The sequence below is a fragment of the Protopterus annectens genome, chromosome 2.part0, assembly GCF_019279795.1.
Source record: "Protopterus annectens isolate FY-2018-M chromosome 2.part0, PAN1.0, whole genome shotgun sequence".
Classification (NCBI taxonomy): Eukaryota; Metazoa; Chordata; order Ceratodontiformes; family Protopteridae; genus Protopterus; species Protopterus annectens.
In genome coordinates this window covers 1103992186-1104018809 of record NC_056728.1, presented here as the reverse complement: position 1 = coordinate 1104018809, position 26624 = coordinate 1103992186, and the positions used below count along the sequence as shown (strand labels likewise).

General features: G+C 37.0%; 1 protein-coding gene across 4 annotated transcripts in view; it reads left to right on the top strand.

Moving 5' to 3' along the window:
- The first annotated feature begins 10600 nt into the window (after window positions 1-10600).
- NPNT (nephronectin) overlaps window positions 10601-26624 on the top strand; it is a 387764-nt gene continuing 371740 nt past the window's right edge. Inside the window, exon 1 of one of the 4 annotated variants that reach the window (XM_044061299.1) lies at window positions 10601-11630. In XM_044061299.1, coding sequence (XP_043917234.1) covers window positions 11554-11630 — 77 coding nt within the window. In that variant the 5' untranslated portion in view covers window positions 10601-11553. The remainder of the gene's footprint in view (window positions 11631-26624) is intronic. The other 3 variants (XM_044061301.1, XM_044061302.1, XM_044061303.1) reach the window with 3 other exon arrangements.

The window sequence follows — 26624 nt, the reverse complement described above, 5'->3', positions numbered from 1 at the left end:
AGAGAGTGTCTGTACGTTTTTTCCACTGACTCATCTTGAACTTTATTATTAGGCCATAATCTAGACACACCTTTATGGGTCCATTTTGTTTCAGCAACTAGCAGTATGGAATAAGAATTTCTGAGCTGGAAGAACACCTCTTACATATATTGTATATCACCAGAGGTGTCAGGTTTCCTGTGAATATGCCTCAACTGTTCACTGTGTAGGGTGGCCCAGTGGTGTAACAGTTAGCGTTATTGCCTCACAGCAAGCGGTTCTATAGTTAGATTCTCAGCTGGGGTGCCTTCTCTGAGGAGTCTGCACATCCTTCCTGCATTCATGTGGGTTTCCTCTACGTGGTCTGGTTTCCTCCCACATTCCGAAGACAAGCAGTAGGTGGACTGCATACTCTAAATTGTCCCAAGGTGTGAGTGTATGCGCACGAGTGTGTGTGGTGCACCCTTTCAGGAGAGTTGGACCTTGGGTTAGCAACCTGAGCTGGTAAAACCTGTAACTGCAACAGAAACAACAAGCACTGAAATGTGCTTGTTGCATAATGTACCATATGGTATGTAAACAGGAAAGAGAGAAAGAGAGGTTCACCTGTGACGACAGCACAGCAACTTCAGTTTTTTCACCAGAAGTGTCAGGTTTCCAGTGAATACGCCTTATGTGTTCACTGTGTGACTTCTGTTTCATCCAGTAAAGAATTGTTTTATTCCTCTAATAAGGGAAAAATGAAGGCAAGGTTGCAAACACTTTGTTAAGTGAACCTTTTCCAGTCCAAAAGTCTGAAATGCAACTGGCAACAAGATATACATTTCGGTAAAATAAATCCCTAAAGAAAGTAATGTGAGATATCAGACAAATATACCATAATATACACTGAAGAAACTGAAAAGCACAGAAATACCATAAAAAAGCAAGAAAAAGTTACCTCATGCTTTATTTATACCTGAGAGTATGGGAATCATTTTACCTAGAGTAAATACAGTGGGTATAAAAAGTTTACACACCCCTGTTAAAATGCCAGGTTTTTGTGATATAAAAGAGGAGACTACAATAAATCATTTCAAAACTTTTCCCACCTTTAATGTGACCTATAACCTGTACAATTCAATTGAAAAACAAACAAATCTGTTAGGGGAAAAAATATAAAAAATAAAAAACGTACAATAAGTTGGCACCTTTTGATTTAATTACAGCATTCAGTCTTCTTGGGAACACACCTGCCATCAATTAAAGAGACTCAGATTAACCCCAAATAAAGTTCAGATGTCCTAGTAGGATTTTTCTGACATTTACTTAGTTGCCTGCTACAGCAAAAGCCATGGTTCACAGAGAGCTTACAAAGCATCAAAGGGATCACATTTTTGATCTACTATGGATATGCTATGGAACACAGTGAAGACACAGTCATCAAAAAGTGGAGAAAATATGGGACAACAACAGCTACATTGCAAAGAACTGGAAGTCCCTCCAAAATTGATGAGAAGACAAGTCAAAACCTGGTCAGGGAGGCTGTCAAGAGACCTAGAAGGAGCTGCAGGAATTTCTAACAAGTGCTGGTTGTGTACTACATGTGACAACAATCTCCCGTATTCTTCATATGTCTGGGCTATCGGGTAGTGTTGCAAGATAGAAGCCTTTTCTTTCTCAGAAAAACATCCAGGCCCAGCTAAAATTTGCAAAACAATACATTGTCGCCCAAAAGCATGAGGGAAAATATGTTATGGTTGGTTGAGACCAAGGTTGAACTTTTTGGCTACAATTACAAAAGGTACATTTGGCACAAAAACAACACTTTGCATCACCAAAAGAAGACCATTCCCACTTTGAAGCATGGTGATGGCAGTAGTATGCTTTGGGGGTTGCTTTTCTTCAGCTGGAACTGGGACTTTAGAAAAGGTGAGGGAATTTGAGGGGAATTATGAACAGTTCCAAATACCAGTCAATTCTAGCCCAAAACCTACAGGTGTCTGCCAGAAAGCTGAAGATGAAGAGGAATTTCACTGTTCAACATGACAATGAACCCAAGCATACATCCAAATCAACAAAAGAATGGCTTCACCAGAAGAAATTTAAAGTTTTGGAATGGCCCAACCAGAGCCCAGATCGAAATCTAATAGAAAATCTGTGGGGTGACCTGAAGAGGGCTGTGCACAAGAGATGTCCTCGCAATCTGACAGATTTGGAGCACTTTTGCAAGGAAGAGTGGGCAAATATTGCCAAGTCAAGATGTGCCATGCTGATACTCAAGAAGACTGAATGCTGCAATTAAATCAACAAAGTATTAATTTAAGGGTGTGCACACTTATGCAACCAGCTTATTGCACGCTTTTTATTTTTTATATTTTCCCCTAACAGATTTGTTTGTTTTTCAATTGAATTGTACAGGCTATAGGTCACATTAAAGGTGGAAAAAGTTTTGAAATGATTTATTGTGGTCTCTTTTTTTATATCACAAAAACCTGGCATTTTAACAGGGCTGTGTAAACTTTTTATCTCCACTGTATACTCTGTTGTGGGAATTGGTTATTTTAGCAAGTAGTTTTAGTGTTTCTTTTTACTTCCCTCTACAGGTAGGATGATTTTATAAAGTTTTTTGAAGCACTTAAGAACATTCAACAGACTACTCTGAGATTCATGTTAGTTCTTACCTTAAGAGACATAAGACAAACATGCATGAAATTGCTCAAGTTTGTAATAGAATAATTTCTATTAATTTAAACATTTTCATTTCTGCCTTCCAACCATCAAGCCCCTGCCACATTCACTGTCACATATTTGTTACCCTTCTCAGTGGTGGCTCATGCTATTGGACTGCAGGACTGCAGCCCCCCATCTGTAAAAAGAAAAGAAAAACAAACTAAAAAATAATTAGTGGGTCCCAGACCTCCACGCATGTGTGCTTGATGTTCCCGAACTCCACGCATGCATGCAGGAATCCAGACTGGTTAAACAGCAGTCCAGATTAGGAAAGAAGGCATCAGACTACAGATGTCACAGAAGTCTATGCAGTTACAACTGCATAGACTGGAAGGGGATCGGACTGCAACATTTGCAGGCTGGATAGTTATAGCTGCTCTCGCAGGACCGCAAAGTGAACTGAATTTCAACAGAGCTTGTGTGTGACAGGCAGGACTGGGCTTTGAAGTTGCATTTCAGACAAACCTGGAACAGAGAGACTCCAAACTCACGTTTTGTGTGTGTGTGTGTGTGTGTGTGTGTGTGTGTGTGTGTGTGTGTGTGTGTATAATGCCTCAGTTAAATCTACCCGGTGGCTAGAGAGAGGCTGAATTTCCCTACTCACGACCACTTATGAAAATTATATACATTTTTGCCTCGTATTTTTGTTCTGTTCTGTTCCTCATAAAATCTGTGGCTTTCTGGATTTTGAATTCACTAAATAATGACAGACATTTGAATTTCAGACTTCATATTCTTCAGAAAGTACATGGTAACACAAAACCTTTTATTCTAGTAATTTTCTAAGTTTATAAGATATTTGGGGTGGCTGCGGTGGTGCAGTGGTTAGCGTTGCTGCCTCACAGCAAGAGGTTCTCCAGTTCGATCCTTGGCTGGGGTGTCTTCTGTGTGGAGTCTGCATGTCCTCCCTGTGGTCACGTGGGTTTCATCTGGGTGCTCCAGTTTCCTCCCACATCCCAAAGACATGCTGTAGGTGGACTGGACACTCTAAATTGGCCCTAGGTGTGAGTGCGTGCGTGTGCCTTCTGTGGAAGGTTGGGTGTCGGGCTGGCAACTCAACACCATAAAACTCCACTGCCAATCATAAGCAGACAGGTGATCTGCTGTGGCGACCCCTAACTGGGAAAAGCTGAAAGAAGATAAGATAAATATTTGAAATTTATCCCTATTTTGGGGGCTGTATTCCCTATTATTGGCTTTGTCCAGTTTTTTTTGTGCTAAGAGGTTGAGAGCTATGTTGAGAACTGAATTCACTAAATGATAGCCATTTAAGTTTCAGTCTTCCCATCTTTCAAGCAATAGCTGATTTGGCATAGTGGTATGTTGCTCTGACTGTAGTGTAGAGGGTCCTGGGTTCAAAACCTGGCAGTGAAAGTCATGATGGTAACACAGCATTTTATTCTAGCAACTTTTTAAGATTATACAAGCAATGTTTAAAATGTGTCCCTGGTTTTTGGGCTTTTGTCCCCACCAATACATTTTGGCTTTTTACAGATTTCTTGTGCTGCAAAGTTGAGAGATACAGTTGACTGTCGATTGGATTTTACAAGGAGCTGAGAGCGTCAGGAGAAGAGAAGTTTAGTGCTGCTTATGCTGAGTCTGCTTGCATTGTTAATATCACAACAGGTAGTGTACTTGCGTTTGATGCAGAAGGCTGTGGGTTCTACTCCCACAGTATATAGATGCATTGCTGATACTGCAATGTGTTGTACTTTTAAAGGGGGTGAATGCTGCAGTCCTGAGAATGTCCTCTTTGGTGGAGAGGGTCTATATTAGATAATCGAACTTTCAAAAAATCGACTGTCATATGGTTGACACCATATGATCAAACTTTTAAAAGTTTGAACATCTAATAAAAGATAAAATAAAATACACAAATAACCTACCTGAATGTTTTAAGAAGGGGGGGTAAGCCCCCTGCACCCACACACCCCCGTGCGATAAAAATAACAACTCCGAGATTGCACAACAGTGCAGAAAAGGAAATTCTTTTCATTCCGCGGTGTATGGAGATCTCCATTAAAATGTTCGAACTTATATCATCATATGTCGACCATATGAAACTCGAACTTTTGAAAGTTCGATTATCTAATATTGACCCAATGGGAATACCCACTAACTATAAACCTGTTATCAGTTTGCCATCCAGTCCTTATTGCAATATTACTAGCTTATCATTTTTTAATGTAACATAGGCAATTTATTCCTCAAGTGCAACAAGCACTTTATTTGTAGATGAAACAATGAAATATAAAGTTGTTTGCTAGCAGCAACCTCTTCATTAGTTACAGATCTCTTTAATGTGGAATTATTTAGATCACTTTTACTTCTGCAGAGATAGTGCATATTTACTGATACTGGTGGAATGTAGAAGTTTGAGTAGACTTTTATGATGGAAATGTTCTGAATTGGGGAGTTTTGTCATTATTGGTGCATGCATTTTGTTTCATTGTTTACTGGAAAAATATTCAAAACAATATATTTAAAACACCCTCTAACAACTGTACTGTACTATACGATATAATTTAATACAATCAGGAAGATGTATCAAAGAACATGTGTTTGTTTTCTATGCAAGGGGCCTATGATTTGAAAACAGCCCAAAGTTAATCTTTATCTGCCACTGACCACATATATTTTCTTTGAATGTGGGTTTCAATGCTGTTTCAATTAATTTGAGTTTCAAGGGCAGAGAAGTTTTAATGCTAATTATATTTTCATTGTGAGACTGCATTACTTTGTTTAGCAGATCTCTATTAGTGTTTGTGCTGTAAAATGTAAAATAAAACTTTGAAATGAAATCTAAATCATTGTAGAAATAAAGCAATATGCACATTACAGTGTTTATGGTAATGGGGCGAAATAGCCAAGTAATGGGACATTGGAATGGCTGCAGGGGGAGGTCCTATTCGACCATGATTTTGTGAGGGGGGAAGGGCACCAAACTCAAAGACAGCCTCAGCTGAACTATACCTCTAAACTGTCAAGATTTTTGCAGAATTAATAGATTTTTTATTCTTATTTTTGGTTTGTTCCTCATAAAATTTGTGGTTTTCTGGCAAATCATTTAGGAATTAAGTCATTAAATAATGATAGACATTGAGTTTCAGACTTCATACCCTTCAGAAAAATGCATGCTAAAGCAAGACCTGTTATTCTATCAACTAAGTTTACACAAGAGCAAGGTTAGTATTGTTTGTATGTTCTCCCAATATATTTTGCCTTGTCCAGGTTTCCTGCATTAAGAGGTTGAGAGGTACATGCAAATAAATCGCTTTATAGAATTAGGTGTATCCAAACCTCTTAACTGTCCATGGTTTTGGCTCAAAATGTTGCCCTCCCCTAATAATCCCACCACAAAATGGCAATTTTGGAAGAAAACGTCGAGGGTTTACAATTAATAAATAATTGTAATGATCGGAGTTATAGATTACTTTTATTTCAGAAACGTATGTAAATTCTCTTATTTTGTCAGCTGCTCAACCCAACAGTACTACTAATAAAAAAGTGTCCCTTCTTTGACAAGTTCCCAGCTGTACTGTGTGGCTATTTTATATTTTTGCAACACATTTTTGGTCTGTTTTTCATAAAATTGTGGTTTTCTGGCAAATTAGTGGCAACTCATTAAAGATTGAAGTTATAAAATAATGACATACATTTGAGTTTCAGATTTCATACCCTTCAGAAAATTCATACTAATGCAATACCTACTATTCTATTATCTTTCTAAGTTTATAAGAGCAATATTTAAAAATTGTCCTTATTTTTGGGCCTTTGTCCCACTTCTATTTATGGCTTTGTCCAGATTTCTTGCTCTGTGGTTGAGAGGTATGACAAATGTGTCAGGGCCATCACAATCAGCCAGAGACATTTTTGTGACATAATTGTTGCACCCACTCCCCCCATGTAGTGACTTTGGATGTTTCCAAGCAAGGGAAGGAGCAGTTATGCAGTGTAAGTTTTCAGAGTATCCCCACATCCAAGGTAGACACAAGTACTACAGTGGCTTTTCATCTATCCTTGATTTTGCAGAATGTTCTGGTTTTCTGCCATATTTTTATACTGTTGATTTATGCTTCTTATTATTCAGAAAATGCATGTTGTTGCAGTGCCTGTTGCTCTGTGTTTAAGTAGCAATGCTTTAATGACCATTAGGTGAGCCTGTCTGAGATTGTAAGATGCACGTAAGCTTTAATAAGCATACTGTTAAAGAATTACCAACATTGAAAGCCTTTTTGTTGTTGCCATGCAGATAATATTTACATAACTAGATAATATATAAGCCTTAGGTATTGAAATGCATATGACAGTATTTGTAACAAAGGACAGAATTACAGTATTTTCAGAAGTTCATTACATTTGTTGGAGACTTGCAGTCATATGTGCAGGCTTTACCTGTAAACTAAACAGAATTCCAATCTATCATGTGTGGTCCATAACCTGTGCAGTAATCCTTTAAGCAATTTATGTTGAGCTTGTTTCTTGTTTGCTGTTCATTTTATACTTTGATCATGTTTTCCCCATGAAGCAAGTAGAACAGGCAGCAGGTCTTTCTTGGAGAAGAAACATTTTTACAAGTGGGGGTATCACAGAGATTGCTACTTTCAGCATGTTACTTGGTACAAAGCTGAATATAAATTATAATTAGAGCTGCAGTGCAAGGAGAACTGGTTTGAGTTGAGTGCTGCTTGTTTTTTATACTTGATTTTGACTGTCATTCCAATAATGTATTTAAAAAGTATTTTTTCATGCCTCACAACCTTTTTGTTTCCATCTAGATATTAAGTAAGCTGTCATGTAGCCAATGCACTGAAATATGTTTTTTCTTCTAAACTTCATTTTGTCTTGATTGGACTCTCATAATGATGGTTTTTCACCCAGGGCAGCATATTTAATTGAAGTCCCAGTTTTTCTGGTTTTGAGTATAGCACCGCCCCTTTCTAGTTGACCACAACCCTCCCCATTGGTCCCACCCATTCAGCTGTCTCCTGCAGCCCCCCCTTTGGTTTGAAGTCACCAGTCGACACTGCCCTTCATGGAAAAGGAGCATAGCCATGACATAGCCTTTGTTTAGGCAGCCAACAGAAGGGTTTTTGTACTGAAGCCCTTTCATTTCTCTGTTCATGACTGCAAGGTTCCAAGTGCTAAGCTTATGGTGGGTAGTGCAGGGGATTGCCACTCACTTCTGTGAGTGATGTTACATAACAGCCTCACTCCCCTTAGACATTGACACCTCTGTCCCTCTCTAGTGTCTAACAGGGACTGTAAGCAGTATGAAAATCCCAGGGTATAGGTTCATTTTTCCCCATAATCTTGACATTCTCTGCAGCAGTAATGTCCCTGCTTCAGTCAAAGCATTTGTATTCTTTTTAATATAAATTGTTTTACTTTAAATAGATTGGTGGGAGTTTCTGTACCAATATGTTTCTGACACTATATGTCCATGGAAGATTAAATCAGAGAAGCAAAACACATTCTATGGCTTTGCCTCCTCATTTGCTTACAATAGACTTCTTGCTTTTATGACTGTCTGATGCCTTTTGTTGCACTGTTTCATTTACTGTCTGGTTATATTTGTGGCTATAACTTTATAAATTATGTTGGGTAGATGGGAATGTTAAGTTGAAAGCTGCTAATGCAGTTGTTTTTGTTCAAGATAGAACTGTAACACCATGCCACCCTTTCTAGCTGGATCATGAAGCTTACCTGATCATCTGTGGTTGACAAATCACATTTAAAATAAATCATTTTGCCCTGTAGTTGGTTATCAATAAACTTTATTTTCATAAAGCTTAAGCAGCTTAGATGTAGTTTTGTCACTGATTTACCTCACATAAAAAAGGAAAACATTGCCCACATACCTTATTGGAGATAAAAATAATCTTGTGATTACAAAAACGTGACCTCTGGGTAGAAAAAAAGTGCCTCATAATCGTGTACAGTTACAGTAAACTCTCAGTTAACCGGCACCTATGGGGATTGGTAGATGCCAGATAACTGTATTTAGTTTCTGGTTGCTTGATAGGCCTGACTAATACTGTACCCTATACTATTTGTTTGGTTTGACTTGTTCTTAGGTTGGGGAGAGAGGGAATTTATTCCTATCTTCCTTTTTAAAACTCTAAACACATAAGGTATGTTTCTGCAGGGGTGGGGGCAGAAAGTGCTACACATGAAAACTGTACTGTATTTCTCTGGTTGCTTGAGTTCCAGTTAACTGAGAGTTTACTGTAATGTCAAACAGTTTCTTCAGGAATTACTACTATGTATATAACAACACAATTAACAAAGCTTTTATGTGTAGTAGGGCAAAGAAGGAAACAGTTTAAATATATGCAGATGTATCAGCTGACTGTAAAGTGTTTCTCAGTCCCGATCATGTGACCAAATATCCTGCAACAATCCACAAAGATATCATAAAATAAGTAACAAAACACATTTTAATTGCAACGTCTTTGTAATAATATTACAAAGACGTTGCAATTAAAATGTGTAATATCAAAGGAATACCTCTCAACTGTCCATAAATTTCTGGCACGTCCCTGATTTTGACTCAAATTGTACCTCAGTCCCTCTTAATCCCCCTAAAACTGGCGGCATTTGGAGGAAAGGTAGTGAACTGCAGGTGATAAGGACAATAAAGTTATCGGTAAATGTACATAATTCACATTCATTCTGTCAGTGTCTCAGTTTAATAGTACTGGCATTTTAAAAGTGTCCTCGATTGTTTCTGGATTTGTCTCTGATTTTGTTGAGATTTGTCCCTGGTTCGTCGAGAGCTATACGCATCGTGTGGGTTACATTTACTCTCGTCGCCTGGATACGCGTTGTAGCAGCACTACTGTAGTAATTCGTTCCCTGCAAAATTCTACCCGTGATATTTCTGTAACGATAAAGTAAAATCTATATCACTTATTCCAATCACTCAAATAAACGTGTGTATTTTGGTCTTAGCACCTTTTAGAATGTAATCCATTGTCCCGTTTTGTGTCTACAACTGCTGGGGCACACAGCCATATTCATCTACCTGACTGATTTATAAGTCATACTTTTACCAGACAGGCAGTTGGGGAAAAAAAAGCAAGATAACAATGGAGTAACCTTAACACCGGCGGTGTATGTGGTACTTGAGGTTATGTAATTGCATTGGCTTCTGATGCACGTAGCTAAAAATAATACTAATAAACAACGGCTTTGCGTATTGCGCCAACATGAAACAAATTCTTCAGGTGGCAAGCTAGTGAAACAAGTATTAGTCAAAACCCACATTTGTAATGCTGTCCAAGTCCAATTGTGTGGCTCCAGGCGGCAGTTTTACTTTTCACCTGAAAGCAACGCGCAAGAGAAAAAAGTATCACGATTTCACCTCACCTCATGATTCTTGTTTTGTGGTTCACAAGAACACTCATCCATCTACCTATTTAACTGAATAAAACACTTGAAACTTCAACAATGAATCTTTATTCCTCCCACAGGGAGGTAGAGAAAGACAGAGTCACCTAGATGTGGGAGCTAAAGTGACTTTATCTGGACTAATCCTTTGCACTCTGTTTCATGCTGGACTTGTCACAGGTGGGGTACCAGATCTCACTCGGTTTCGAAATTATCTGAAATTTGGTTAACACAAAAAGGCGATTTTAATCGTTTGTATTTCACTGAAGAATTCCGCCTCCCGTAAAAGAACGGTGTATTTTCTGCCTCCTGAATAATTTTGTTTGAACTTCAGTTTTGTGCTTTTAGTGGAGCACTCACGAAGACGGATGTATAAACCTAAGGCATACGAACTGAGTGCGCCTTCACTGTTACATGATACAGATTTGAAGTTACCCTTAGCCCTCCACTCCGTCAACCTGTTCCCCGCCCTCTTCTACAAGTTCAGGCCCACCGGTGAGGCGCTCCCCGTGGACTTGTGGGAGCTGCGGCGTGGGACGGACTAAGAGCGCTCTTAGGGACTCTCCTCCCTTGAGAGCTGGATAACTCCCATAGAGGGAGAACAGCACTCCCAAGAGTACATTGCAGGAGGACGCAAGGTGCTCCAACAGACAGCCTAAAATTAGCTTTCACTTCTGTACAGCAATATGCAGCGTTTACAAAACAACTTGTCAGCTTGAGTTTGTCCGTGCAGAATATTACTTACTACTAGAGGGAGAATTGTGGATGAATGCCGCTGTTAGGAAATATCCGCATTCCTACTAAGTGGTATAACATTCCTCTTGTCAAGTGCTACTGAAACGCTAAAACGTCGGAGCCAGTCCTTCGAGTGAGCAGGAGACGGACGGAAAGTGGGATATTTCGGGGAAAACTTATTCGTACATGTTAAGGGCAAGGAGAAGCATTCTTGACCAGCTGCAGCGCGTAGACCCCCCCCCCCCCCATATGCACCATTATTAGTTTTCTTTTTCGAAACTGGTTTCATGGGATTTCATGTGCTTACTGAACGCCCATGACAGTAGACTCAGTCCATAAGTTTACCGTCTATCCCGTCCTGTGTACCCTTTGTATACCCTCCCTTAGTGACTGAGTGACTCAGTCTTTAAGACCAGTGATCCCTCTCATAACTTGTTCTAATTCCAGTGACCTCATCCTTCCTGTATTTGTTCCCCTGCCCCTCTACTTTACTTTAAAACACTGTTTCAATCAAGCTCTGAGCGCTTTTAGTGCGGACCCTCGGATTTAAAAGCGCTCCAGTGAGTGAGTGCCCCTCCCTACTCCAATTGCGCAGCCTGTGAACCCTGACTTGCCCGCCCGCTGGCAGCTGCCACCTGCTGCTCGGCGTAATTTGGAATAAGAAAGTCACCCTCTGCAACGATCGCAGCTAACTTGGTCATTTCGGGACCGATCATTCCGGGGCTGTTGGACACCATGGGGTTCAGCATCTTTATCAACTTGGCACTGCTTTCCGGACTGTACCTCAGGGTGGAGGGGGATTTCGACCTAAGGTAAGGGGTGGCTCTCAAACTGCATTGCTCTGAATTGGCTAACAGCATTTCAAGCACTAACTCAGAGAAAGAGGCTTTTGGTTATAGCTTTGCTAAATGATGCAGTTGTTTTTCCTGTTATATTATGAAGTACAGAAACTGCATGCAAATAAAATAGTGAACTCAGCTCGCTGGTGTTATCGTGAGAGTAAGGTGTGAAAGTTGTGGCAGAGATGGAGTGACTATATAATAACACGAACCAAATGCACTTATGCTGTTTCGTTTCTTGCATGATGCACATGTCAAGTTTTGCTCAGCTGCGCTAATGTTACTAGCGCAACTACTGGGCAGAAAGGTGACATTAACTTAACAGTAGAGCAAGACTTCCTGTATGGTCCTCTCCTGATAGATGTATAGGTTTCTTTATTTCTAGCAGGCAGTGAAGTAAGAACCAACTGATTATGCTTAAGTCTTACGAAAGAAGGCAGCTGATATAGTAAATGTGCAGAAATGCCATTTCTGCACGTTTTTGTGGTCAGGGTGGAGGGTGATGGAGGGGACAAAGTAGCCTTTGCTTTTGTGTGGTGTTTGCAAGGTGAGATCTCATACGATGCCTGGGAATGCATACAAATCTGGAACTGGGTACCATTCTGGAGAAGTAAGCAGTGTTTTATAAATGGACAGGTGCACATTACAACCAAATTATGTCATCATTTTAGCGTTGGACATATAACAAACAATGCTTTCTTTAAACCACAAATCATATGTTGTGAAAAATATTTAAAAAATATTTTGTGATATATCTACACTGAAAGGGGTCTACAGTTAATGGGTAAAAACATAACCGAAGAATACTTGAATGCAAAACAGTCTCTGAAAAGTACCATTATGAAACAAGGATTAGTTACATGAGCTGACTTTTTGGGTAATGTAATGTAGTGTTGCTCTTGTATAGTTTGCAAGAATTATGCTAAACTGTTGCCGTGTGAAGTTTCTGATTAAACAGTAATTTCCAAGTAGCTAATCTTGATCACTATCTTGCTAGGTGATGAACATGTCATTACAACTCTTAGCATGCACTGCCAGAATATCTGATGCAGGAGAAACACTTCTGTTAAAAATAAATTTAAATTAAAAAAAGATATACAACAGAATAATTGGCTGAACCTGTACCTGTCAGTGCTTGGCTGTCATGTGAGGTTTATGTAGTTGCAAATGACCTGTGAAGTCAGATGTATGCAGTTTGCTACAGTCGATACCCAACTGTGATAGCACAGGCTGGATGTGCACAATGGCTTGAAACATATCCTCAAAGCTTTGTTCTTTTTCTGACAATCCATATGTGTTGAGTTTCATATAGAAAGACATTTGAATAGCATGGGAATTACGTGTTCTTTTGGAACAGTGTCACAATCATGGATGTCTATCTGCTGTGTAAAAACTGCGCAGTACTTAAAGTGACCTTGTTACAACTGCAGTATATTTGCTGTTGTTTTGTACTGTGTAAGTTTTCATTGTTGTAGATAGTGAAGCACTGTACTTTCTAAAACAAAATGTTATGTGTTGTACATATACTGACGGGGCTTCACTAAAACAATTTACTTTTTTAGAAGGTGGTACATGCACTGTAAGCTTTTAGTACAACTCTTGCCCTAAGCTAATATTTATTTGTGATGCAAAATGTTCCATTGTCATTTAAATAAAGGAATTACCTCATGATAAGCACACTGGAATTAATAAAGTGACACACACATTACAAAAAATGATAAAAGTGCTGGGATTAACACCAGACTGCAACAGCTCTTATGGTTAAGATGTGGTATTTATTTATTACCCCTTTTCTTTGTGATATGGTGATATCTAATGCTTGATTTTATCCTTTATATCTTGAGTTCTCCTCTTTCTGCCATTTTTTTTTCATTTTTTTTAAATTTTGTAGCCATGCGAATGGTACTTGAAGTTGTCCTTATAATATGATATAAAGCTTGCTGTTTGGCTGATATATTCAAAAATGATATGCTCCACATTTTTCTGAGTGGAAATCCAGTGAACACAAGTGGGTGCTTCAGTGCACAAGATGAAGCATAACCACTTCAACCATTCACTTCACAGCCAGTGTTGCAAAGAATGGTATAAGGGCTGTGACTGCTTAATGGCCAATAGCAGTACGTCACCCTATAACCAGTAACACAAGCTTCATCCATTCTACTGATTTCCAGGTTTGCAACATGAACAAAATTGTATTAGTGACTGTGATGATCATATGCATCCCAGCTCCAGTTTACCATGCTGATCTCCTTAAATCGCAGGGCAAAGCAACATAACTACCTGGTCTAATACTTGTATTATCTTTGCAGTCTGTTAAAGTTATTTTAAATTTTCACTTTTGTATCATAGGTGAGGAGTTGAAATATTGACAGATCTACTGATATGAATATGTATGCCAAACTCATACACCGCAGAAGCAAAACTCCCTTTGAGATGCATATCATATCAGTATGTCCTGCATAACTCAGAATTCTTTCCCCTCTGGTAGATCACATGGGACCATAATGCTGTATCACTCCATTGTATAACACTGACGGTGCAACATCCAGGCAGGATACTAGCCTCTTACTGATAGCATCCAGTTATGCAGATAGTTGCCGAAGTGACACATCTAACATTCCCGATTAAAGGTTTGATACTTGGGAGTTTGTGTTACCACCAGCATTGTTCTGGGTGTATGACGGTGCTGATCACGATTAATGTTTTGTGTTAGTGTTTAACAGGAATATAAGATAGAAGAGTAACTTAAAAATTCTGAAGCTAATATGGGGGTAAACTGTGGAAAAGAATAGCAGCTTCTCTAAGACAAGGATGTAAAACCATTTAGACAATGAATGGATGCAGAAATAGACAAAAACTGATGGAAGTCAAACAGTAAAGTATCATTTCAAACATTATTCACAGAAAAAAAGAAGAAACAGAATCTGAAGACAGGATAGTGAACAATGTAGTGGCTGTAAAATAATTTCAAGATTTAGAATCCCATGGCCAACATTTTAATATTGTCCAAAACTCATTACAAAATGCTAGCAATTGCTCTGGGGGATTTTTACACAGAGGAAGTGGGATTTTTCCCTTTCCCCACTGTTTTGCAACCTCAGAATTGGTATATATAATTAGCAACAGATGTAGGGGTGCTCTTCCTGCATAAAATGTTGTTTCTTTTCTTTTTTTCCTTCTTTCTATCACGTGTTATTCATTTGTGGTTGATATAGTGTATGCCAATGTAGTGGGTGAATGATATTGTGAAATATAATCAAAATATATATGGTAGAGAGAATCAAGACAATGATATTTATATTTTGGAAAGCTAGGCATATAGGCACTATACCTCTGAGTCCTCCTTTGAGGCTGTCACATTCTGGAAGATGTTAAACATTAACTTGTCATATAGCTGTAGTAGGTATTAAGCAGCAGTTAAAATGTCAGCTTTTCAGAACTACAGCATTGATGTTCACTTTGTGCATCTCTTTGTCTCAAACAAGTAAGCAGTAGACTTCATGTAAACATGATTACCTGAAATTGCCTGTTTCTCAGCCTGTTGGCTACTGAATATCTGAGTTTATGTTGACTGGTGCTAGCAGGAGAAGTTGAATGTTTTGACTCAACTTATTCTTGGAAATTATCAGTGTGTGTGTGTGTGTGTGTGTGTGTGTGTGTGTGTGTGTGTGTGTGTGTGTGTGTGCACGTGTGCATGCACATGTATCTATGTATGGCCAGGGAAGCTAAGGCACACTCCTTAATCAGCGTCGCTGTGCAGCTGTTACATGAGAGAAGTGGGGGCTCTATAGATTACTAGTGAGATTCACCTATGACTAGAGGTGCTTTATGAGGTGTCTATTTGAGGAAGCCCTAATGATGGTGACACCAGATTCAGAAGATGTTACATCAGAGTCTAGCTGTAATGGATAAGTTACTCAGGACTGACAGGAAATGCCTCAAGTGCTAGCACTTGTAACATTGCCACTTAAAGGGATGTTTGTTCTCAAAACTACTAAAGAAGCAGCAGGACAGTTTATTACTTACTGCATGCCTATCACTAACTATTCTGGAAACTATTTGTGATCAATTAGATGGCTATAAGAAACTTTAGCATGATGAGAATGATCTAAGACATGTTAGTTATTATTTTCCTTAAATGTTGCTTAGTCTAGAAGTGTCTTTGCTTAAGAAATTTCAGATAACAGTTGAACATATGGTGCTCGAGAGAAGGATATCACCTGTGCTAGTGAGTTGTTTTGGAACAAAACATGCTCACTCTTAATTGTTAACGTTAATTTTGCTGCCCTCATAAAGTAAAGTTATGAAACTATTTAAGGATCTTGTTTGACTTTCTACCTATAATATTACAGCTTGTTTTTGACAATTTAGATTTCCTGGAATTGCAAGAAATCTTAAAGTAGAAGTAAAGTTAAAATAATGAGAACTGAGGGCACTGAGTTTAGTGTAAAAATATACACTTCAGTGGAATATTGAGAAAAATTGGAACTTTATTGTTGTCGGTATGATGGGTAATGAAGATAAAAAAATTATGGTAGAATTACAGCTTATATTCTAGAGAGAACACTTCCAATTACTGTGAAAGCCAATGAGGAAAAACTTTTGAGTAACTGGAAAGCTTTTCAAAATAATTTTAAAGCACTAAAGTTAGTGCAAAAAAATTAAGTTTGATTCTCATGTAAGGAAGCTTACTAAATCTGTGACTGAGTATAATGCTGAGTTGAAGATATTAGATCAAGATTCCATTTATGACAGGACATTGGAATACATGTTGAGAAAAATGACATATATGGAATAAATGAAATTCAAAGTCAAATCAAGTTTTTAAGAGAAAGTAATTTAATCTTTTAAATGTTTTGGGGATTGCCTTAACAGTGAAATCATCAAACAAAAAATGTAAGATTTTCAGGAAAGACAAATTGCAAAATGCAGTGTTATGTAACACCGTTTTAGAAGAGAATTGTAAAGGATATGTAGATGAATAAGAATGAAAGGAAAGAGCTGCTGACTCTTAATTTACTAGGAAAACTGCTAGGTATGGTAAAATTGGAGGGATAACAAAGATCTGTAGAAATAAAAAGTAACATTTTAAGAATCAAAGTGTTCAGAGAAACGAGAGGAAGTTTAATTCTCTTTTGAAAAAAATAACTCCACAACACAAACCAACTAAAAACATAAATGCAAGGCCCACAGAGACTCCGGCAGAACAGAAAGCAGTATGGGAAAACTTAATTAAATAAACTACTGAAACAAACTTAAATGAATGAATAAATAAGCGTTTTAATTTTATTCAGCTTAAAAACTTCATCAGATCACATAAAAATGAAATACCATCCATTTAAAGGCAGTGTAAGTCATCTGACAGCCAAGCCTCCAAACAGACTCAGCTGCATTTAAAGTGGTACAGACACAATTTAAACACATAATCTGAATAAGCATCACAAAACCTATTACTAAAACTATACATAAACTGGAATAAACTGTAAAACATTTAAATACCAAAAGCTCATAAACAAGTTCCTAACCAATCTTTATATTCTAGCTTTCTAAAGATTTTAATCTTAACAGACCACCAATCGAAATCTGATCATTTAACCCTGGCCACAAACATGCATTAAAATATAGCTGCCAAAACAGTTCCGCTTATCTAAATGCAAGCCCATGGGGACCCAATGTTCATTTATTGGCTACTTTTCCATTATAATAAATTTAAAAGCATGTTCAGGATACTCTGTAATATGTCTTGCTAATGCATTGGACAACTGCACTTTTTTCATTTCACACAGGTGCTCACTTATGCAGTCCCTAAGTCTACGCTCTATTTTTCCAATATAATAGGCAGGACAGAGCTAGCATAAATCCCCATATGCCATGCCAGTAGTACAAAAAAAATGCAACTTCCAAATTTGTATTATTAATTCTAAAATTTTTGCAAGTAAAAATACAATGGCAAACAGGAAACCGTCCACATTTTATCATATGATTTTCTCTTAGTAAACCTTTAAATGGATGGTGTTTCATTTTTATTTGATCTGATAAAGTTTTTAAGTTGAATAAAACAAAAGTGCTTATTTATTACATTTTCCCGTACTGCTTTCTGCCCTGCTGGAGTCTCTGCGGTCCTTGTGTTTATGTTTTTTAATGCTTTTTTGCCCTTATGCTGGCAAATGATGTAGCACAGATTTTCTTTATGTGCTGTGCAAGAGCTAGATACAAAAAAAAAAAACAAAAAAAACAAAACAAAATCTACTCATGGCAGAAATTAAACCAGAAGGAAATCCTCTGAACTTTGATGTTGATATTAGGAGCAGTGTCACAATAAAGGTGCAAACTGAAATTCAGAGAAGTATCACTCTTTTGCAACCAAGTAATATTGCGTTGAAAACTTTATACAGAAGAATCTTTTTTTTTATATACACTTGGTTAACCAGGTTTGTCTAACTAGGCTAATGACCTCTCTTCAGGGTGAGACCCAAGGTGGTGTTCATACTGATTAGCCTTTAAAATACTGTAAATGGATAATGTGAATGTTACTTTTTAGGAAGAGGAAGAACCATTATCATTTACAGTAGCTGGAAATACTATACAAAACTGTGAGGGATGCTGGTTGAAAATGTTATTTTGAATAGGGAGAAATAACGGAATTTCCAAACTGAAACCTACTGAAAAGTATTTATTAAGTTCAGCATTCTGTTTAAACAACAGGGTACATTAAGGGAGACCATATCTATTATGTATGTACTGGTAAAATTTCATATCATGCCAAGTCTTTTTTTTAGTGTGCACAAAACATAAGATGACCACAAAAATTGTGTACAGTATGTGTGATGCTCTTCAGAACTCTGTTGACTTGACCCTAACATTGGTCTTCACTCCCTTCAGCTAAATGTGTAGTAACTCCAGTTACAGTAACAGTCAGGGACTCCTCATACTTACCTGGTTTAGTCCAGTTCCTTATTTCTGCCCAGAGTTTCAGTGATAAAAAAGTACAAATGCAAATGGACATGCTTTTCTATTCAGTATACACCAGAAGGGTTGGATCCCTTTGGCTCCTCTGTCTTCTTTCTTAGATTACCATTCTCAAATTTTTGATAAAAAAATGAGTTATTCCTCTCTCAAGATATATATTGTTGCTATCTCTAACTTCCACCAAGGTTCCAACAATTCCCTTTTAAGTGTCCGTGAAGGTTTGTAAGGCTTTTGTTTAAAAAGTGCATTCCACATTTGCCCATCTTTTAATAAGAATGGCTGGTCTATGGAAAGGGTGTGTCATGATTTTGTGTATTTGATTGGTTAAACTAAGTTTAAATACTGGATAGGTTTTTGGCTGTATTATCTGATGAAGTTTCTAGTAATATACTATCGGGACAAAAGCGTTTATCTGTATTTTATGTGAATTTTGTAGAGCCTGTATTTCTGATACTGCTGGATTAAGTTTCCTATTTTTACTGAAAATGTCTGGGTTGTCATATTTTTTGTGTACACCTTTTAAGGACTCAAGCTCTCCACATATTTTTTTAATTTATGCTGGAGAAATTGACCTCCAGTCTTTTGAACCTGTTTTTAATATGTGGAGTATCCATTTTAGGAGATGCTTTATCTAGTGACCATTACTTCTACTAAAAGAATTTCTAAGTTACAGGTCTTATGTCTAAAACCTCATTACCTAGTCTTCTACAAGGACAGAAGGCATCATTGCAGACTAACCCTTCCCTTATGCTCTGCCCTTGGCTGCCACTGAACTAGAGCTGCAACAGTCAATTGATTTGCTTGTTTTCTTTCCTATTTCAGCAGAAATTAATATTTATCAGACTGCACAATGTCCACAGACAGCTCAGACTTTAGGTGAACAGGACCAAATTATTGAGAAAAAAATCAGTTATTTATCTAATTTTCTATTTACAATTGGAATCCAAAGTTTCAAAAATTAGTTAGTTATCACAGCTTAAGTGACTGTTGTTGGTGGATGTATTTTGCACTTAAAGTAGAAGTTATATCAACATGTAATGCACACCCCATACACACATTGCTTTTCCTTACTAAATGTGGCTTTTTAAGCTGTACTTAGCAAGGGGAAAGCAAAACAGCAAGTCTTTTGTTACTTCAGCTGCAGTTTTGTTGATTTGAGTTTTTTTTTTACTGTGGCTAAATAGCAAAGCTACTTACTTTTAGTTTGCATAAAAATGGTATATGTTTGCTTTCCTTTCAGTCTGTGGTTTACAGCATCTTAATATGCTGCCATAAAGCTGCAGACTTGTGTTTTTTTTTTTTTACTGGGTGATGTCTGTATATTAATACCACTCTGGAAAATGTGCATCCTCCAACAGGGTTTCAGTTTACATTTTGACTATTATCTAATAGTCTGTAAAGCTTCCCTGTCTTAGACCAAACCAGCAGCCTACAGCCCTGGAATTTCATTCAACTGTCAGATCTGTTATAAGGAACCACATGTTTTGGGACTGGAGCTATGCTAAGGTCATGTGGTACCTATTGATTCTGAAGATTAGTGAGATGCAAACTTTGGAAAATGTTTATTTTAAATGTTTCTGTTAGATGCTTGTAGCATAAGATGTATATCACATGTATTCTAACTCTACTTATTCAATACTGTATCACACGTATTTGGAATAGAAGACACACCGTATGATATAAAGAATGGGTTAGTATATCACTTGAAAATATGTAAATCCTTTAAAATTATTTTTTTTTCAGATTAACAATTTGTTGAGCAAGAGGGTTGGATATTTGTAAATTCTTACATGAAGAGTGTTACATTGACCAGTCTTGATTTAATATATATTGAACATTTTTGGAATGATACTCTGTTTCTTTAACGACTGTCTGTGATGGGTGTTATATCTCTCAAACTTTTTTTGTGTAAGCTGTTTAAAACTTCATTAACATTTAATTAAAAGAGTATGTTAGTACTTTGTGAATATTTTGAGCCCTTAACTTTTTTCTGAAGTGTTAATAACCATGTTAGGTCACTGTATCATATATTCTGCATTGCTGGATGTTGCGCAAATGTTTAGCAAAGCCTGAGCTCAGAAAGAAAGAATACAAATACTGTATGAATATTTTTACTGAAATTTTGTGTATGGGCCATGCTATTGATCTATATGCTGTATTCCATATCTTTATTGATGAATTGTTTAGGTAGGGGTCATTTTGTAGTTTATCAATACCACAAAAAATAAAATAAAAAATACGACACTCAGCCAGTGATCCAATTCCTTTAATACAAAATACTTAAAAAAAACTGCTCTAGCGCCACAGCATGCAGGCCTTACCGGTGTTCAAAAAACATCAATAAAAAAGCTCATTAAATACTCTATACAATTACCATAAATTAAAATATCATTCAGCCACATAAATTATCACAATAGACTTCCAATTGCATTCCACATTCAGTCCAGCAGGTGTCAGTGTATTATTTTAAAATAAACACAGTTTCCTTAAACAGTAATCTATTAAAAAAAAACACTATTATATGCTGTAACTTGCTCTAAAATACAACATTTTAAACCACTAACTACCCCACCATGAACTGAATTAAAATGGACTACTAGGGGTTTTTCACATTTATTATTATTTCTAATATCTTTCAAGTGTTCCTGCAATCTTACTCTAAAAGTTCATTTATTTTCCCCAATGTAAAAAAAGATTGCAGGGGCACTTTTATACATAAATTACACCTTCCATATTACAAGAATATTCAGCTACAAGATTATATTTAACTCCACTGATATTCTTAAAAAATTGCACTAAATACTGACATATCGAACAACCAGTTACCAATTGATGGCAATTGTATAGAGTACTTAATGATCTTTTTTATTGATGTTTTTTGAACTCCTGGAAGGGCTGTGTGCCGAGGCACTAGAGCAGCTTTTTAAGTATTTTGTATTAAAGGAAATGGATCACTGACTGAGTGTCGGATTTGTTACTTTATAGGTTGTTTGCAAAATGACATTTTCTGAGAGAAAATTGCATAACAGCTCTTGTGTAGCCCTTGAGGCTGGTACTTAGTAATAATGGAATAATGAAAAATACGTGTAACAATTTTAAGAAATGGTAAAATGTTGTGACCATTTTATGAAACTATATTTCTGAACAGAATTGCAAAAGGATAGTAATGTATTGAAAAATTGGCAAGGACATTTAAAAATGTTGAAAATTGTGGCACTTTTATTTAAAAGTTCTGACATAAAAGGGGATCAGAGTTTCATTATTTTGCTTAAGAGTACTGAGCAGTTGAGAAAATGTCTGTCTGTTTGGAAAGAAGATGTCTATGAGGTAAATGCAGGTAATAGGAGTTGTGGGAGCATTATCTGAAGAGGGAACATGCCATGAAAATTATGTTACTGTTTCTTTTTTCTTTCAAGTTTTAAATTATACAATGCTTTTTTCCCTTATAGATTTGAATTGTGGGTTTTGTGCTGGATAATTGGCCACCTCCATTATGTTTTGAGGTGGTTATTGTTTGTGCTGATTGGTTTGGGAAGGTTTATTTACGTGTTATGTTTATAAGTATATGGTTTGGAATGAGGCTTGTAGTGCTTTGGTGCACTGTATTAATCTGAAAACTGGGCACCACTGTGTCTTTATGGAGGTAAGGATGTTTAAGTGGAGGAGGGAAAAGTTCAGTGGGAAGACACAGTGAGTTTCATGTCTGTTGTAATGAGACTGGGCTTTTTTTTAGTGATTTTAAATCTGACAGACTCATTATGGCTGTTTTGTAATGCGATCCCCATGGTGGTTATGCTGTGGTCTAAATTTTGCAGGCTACTCGTTTGTTTTTAATTTCTTTCTAAAATGATGTTTTGGGTGTGTTGGGAGGTTGAATTTTCCTTTGTCCTATTAATTGTTACTTTAGTTAATTTCTCAATTTAAGTCGAATTTACAGGTTTCTAAATATAGTAGATATAGTAACATTATTTGTAATGTACTTGGGGTGTTAAATTGCTTGATGAGATTTTTTTTGTGTTGCAGTCATTTTGTAGTAAGCATTTTAAAAGTTATGTGTTGAACATACATCATTATTTTTTCAGCTAACCAGTTTTTTTATTCTGAACTCATTTCAAAATGAAAAATATACATAAACATATATAAATATATATAGTTTATATACATATAGAAAAAAGTATTTTATGAGAAATGAGCTAGTTGTGTGTATCTCTCTCTCTCTCTATATATATATATATATATGTATATGTTTAAGTGCATGTGTACGTATATATATATATATATATATATATACACACACACACACACACATACATATATATATATATATATATATATATATATATATATATATACACACACACACACACACATACATATACATATATATATATATATATATATATATATATATATATATATATATATATACACACACACACACACACACACGGCGGATATAATAAGTTTACACACCCCTGTTAAAATGCCAGGTTTTTGTGATGTAAAAAAGAATGAGACCACAATAAATCATTTCCAAACTTTTCCCACCTTTAATATGACATATAACCTGTACAATGCAATTGAAAAACAAACAAATCTGTTAGGGGAAAATATAAAAAATGTACGATACGCTGGTTGCATAAGTGTGCACGCCCTTAGAGTAATACTTTGTATCTGCACACCATTAAACTAAAATTTTGTTGAAGCACCTTTTGATTTAATTACAGCATTCAGTCTTCTTGGGTAGGAGTCTGTCAGCATGGCGCATCTTGACTTGGCATTATTTGCCCACTCTTCCTTGCAAAAGCACTCCAAGTCTGTCAGATTGCGAGGGCATCTCTTGTGCACACCCCTCTTCAGGTCACCCCACAGATTTTCTATTGTACTTAGGTCTAGGCTCTGGCTGGGTCATTCAAAAACTTATTTTTCTTCTGGTGAAGCCATTCTTTTGTTGATTTGAATGTATGCTTGGGGTCATTGTCATGCTGAGAGGTGAAATTCTTCTTCATCTTCAGCTTTCTAGCAGACGCCTGAAGGTTTTGGGCCAAAAGTGTCTGGTGTTTGAAACTGTTCATAATTCCCTCTACCTTGACTAAGGCCCCAGTTCTAGCTGAAGAAAAGCAACCCCAAAACATGATACTGCCACTACCATGCTTCACAGTGGGAATGGTGTTCCTTTGGTGATGCAAAGTGTTGTTTTTGTGCCATACGTAGCTTTTGGAATTGTGGCCAAAAAGTTCAACCTTGGTCTCATCAGACAATAACACATTTTCCCACATGATATTGGTGGACTTGATGTATTTCTTTGCACATTTTAGCCAGGCCTGGATGTTTTTCTGTGTAAGAAAAGGCTTCCATCTTGCAACCCTACCCCATAGTCCAGATATATGGAGAATACGCGGTGGCGAATAAAGGAATTGTCAGAAGGGGAGGTGCAGTCTGGAAATTACACCAGCAGCCCAGAGGAATACTGGGTGTCAGGATCTGTTTAAAGACCACCTTAATGTGCTTAACATACGAAATGACAGTGACATACATTCTGTTGTACATTGTGCAGTGGCTGTAATAGTGGAGGAAACTAACTCCTACCCAGCATACAGCAAATTTACAGATAGCACAAGGTTATACCCACGTGAACTTTGGTTACCCAAGGAAAGTCACAACCCCCTTCCATAGTGGCATAGCTTGCACATGCACTATGATAGTGAAGAGTCGCAATTAAGGCAATATCACTACAGCAGGTATCACCATAAAAGCAAGCAATTTTGTTAGATTTTTGTGAAAGTGGTGGTCAACAACAAATAAAAAAAAAACCTCAACAACTTAAGGAAATACACGTTATAAAAAAATACCTAAAACATAACCATTGTAGCATATCACAGAGGAATACAACCTAAATCTGCTTTAATTTTATGCGATATCAAATATAAACCAGAAGCACAAACGTTTGGGTGAATCAGTAAAGATTCCATTTAATTTGTGCAAAAAATAACAGAAATCACTTCAGCAGAACACAAAACTGTCTTCTAACAGTTCAGGTCCTATCATTTCATCAACGGACAGTCCCCATATCTACTAGCCACATGAATTATCTGGACTGACCCTTCTGTGATAAAAAAAGTAATTATTGGATTGATATATGTTTTGCTTCATAGAAAGGGTACTCACAGCTTGTATTCCTCCTAGCTCCACCCAAATATACCTCAGTCCTGCAAAGTTTGAATTACAACAGCAAACACCAGAAGCCAGCCATTTCATCCACAGACACGCCCCATACCCATTGTCTGTTTGCTTTTTGTATCTGCTCGGACCCTGTTAGGTTAAAAGAAAACAATGGTTGTGTTAATGTATTTTTTCCATACACACAGTAATCACAGCTTGTATTCCAACATCTCACAAATACATCTTGATCCTGCAAAGCCAGAATTACAAAAAAAACTGTAAGACCAATAATTTCATTCACCAACAGCCCGCATAACCATAACCTACCTAAAGTATCTGGCTTGACCCTGACAGGATAAAAAAAACTACATGAATGTTTATCTTTCATGGATCAGTAATTACAGCATGTATTCCTGCTTGCTTCAAACAAAGCCTGCAAAAGCCAGAATTACAGTAGCAATAATCGGCAAGGCCAATCTTTTCATCCACAGACAGTCCCTGTAGTCACAATATCTGGTTTGGCCATGCCAGGATACAAAATAACTTTAGTTTTAGTTATTTGTTGACCTTGAGAGGATACAAATAATTACATTTATCTATTTTTGTTTCACAGGAACAGCAATAATAGATTGTATTCCAGCTTGTTTCACCCAAATACACATTAGTCCTGCAAAGTTAGAATTACACCAGCAAACAGTACAGCAAATCTTTTCATCCACAGAGAGTCTGGGACTCACTGCCTATCCACAGTATATGGTTTCATTCTGACAGGGTAAATAAATAAAACAAAACATAACAAACATGATAGCATTAATATATTTTGTCCCACAGGTGAGTACTAGGTTAACTGCCTTTGTGGGCTATTTGAGTGTAGCGACTTTTTTCAAAGGTGTGAATCAAACCTTGTACTTTGTGTCTATGAGGTAAGTACTCTTCCCATTATACCAACCCCAACCTCCCTTGCAAATAGTCACAACAACATGTATTCCTGCTTATTTTTCAAAAATGTGCATTAGATCCTCAAAGTAATAATTATAATGGCAAGCAGCAGGACCTTTCATTTCATCTACAGGCAGCCCCATACATATTTCTACCTACATTATCTGGACTGACCATGCCAAGTTTAACCAATAAATAAATACAACAATGGTTACATTAAAGTATTTTTTCGCACAGACAGTAATCACAGTTTGTATTCCATCTTACTTCATCCAAAATGACACAGTAGCCCTGTAAAGACAGAATTACAACAGCAAACAGTAGCGTCAAACTTCATCCACAAACAGCCCCCATACCCTCTGCCTACCTGAAGCATCTTCTAGACTGAATTGGCCCTACCAGGATAAAAATAAATAATCGTAATGGTTTCACAGCACAGAAACAGTAGTTACAGCTTGTATTCCAACATATTTCAACCAACTACAGATTAGTTCAAAGAAGCCCACATTACAATATCAAACAACACAGCAGGAGCAATAATTTCTTCTACAAACAACACTGGACCCATTGCTACCTATAGTATCTGGTTTGACCCTGCCAGAATTAAAAACAACAACAAAAAAAAAACTTACTTACATGCTACTATCTAAAGAAATTCAGTGATAAACTTTTTTTAAACAAGATAAAAAAAACACTGCTTTCTTATCATGTGTATGCTCTACTTTGTTATGAAAATAACTGTGTCCATAAACTGGTAGCAGACGGCTATTCCCTTAGCCTTAATACATGTTCCTTCACTTTGGCTGGGAGGTTGATCGATTGGTCGGGATGCACATATAATAAGGAATGTGGATTCCTAGGGGGAAAGTGACAAAAGGCATCAGTAAATTAACTTGA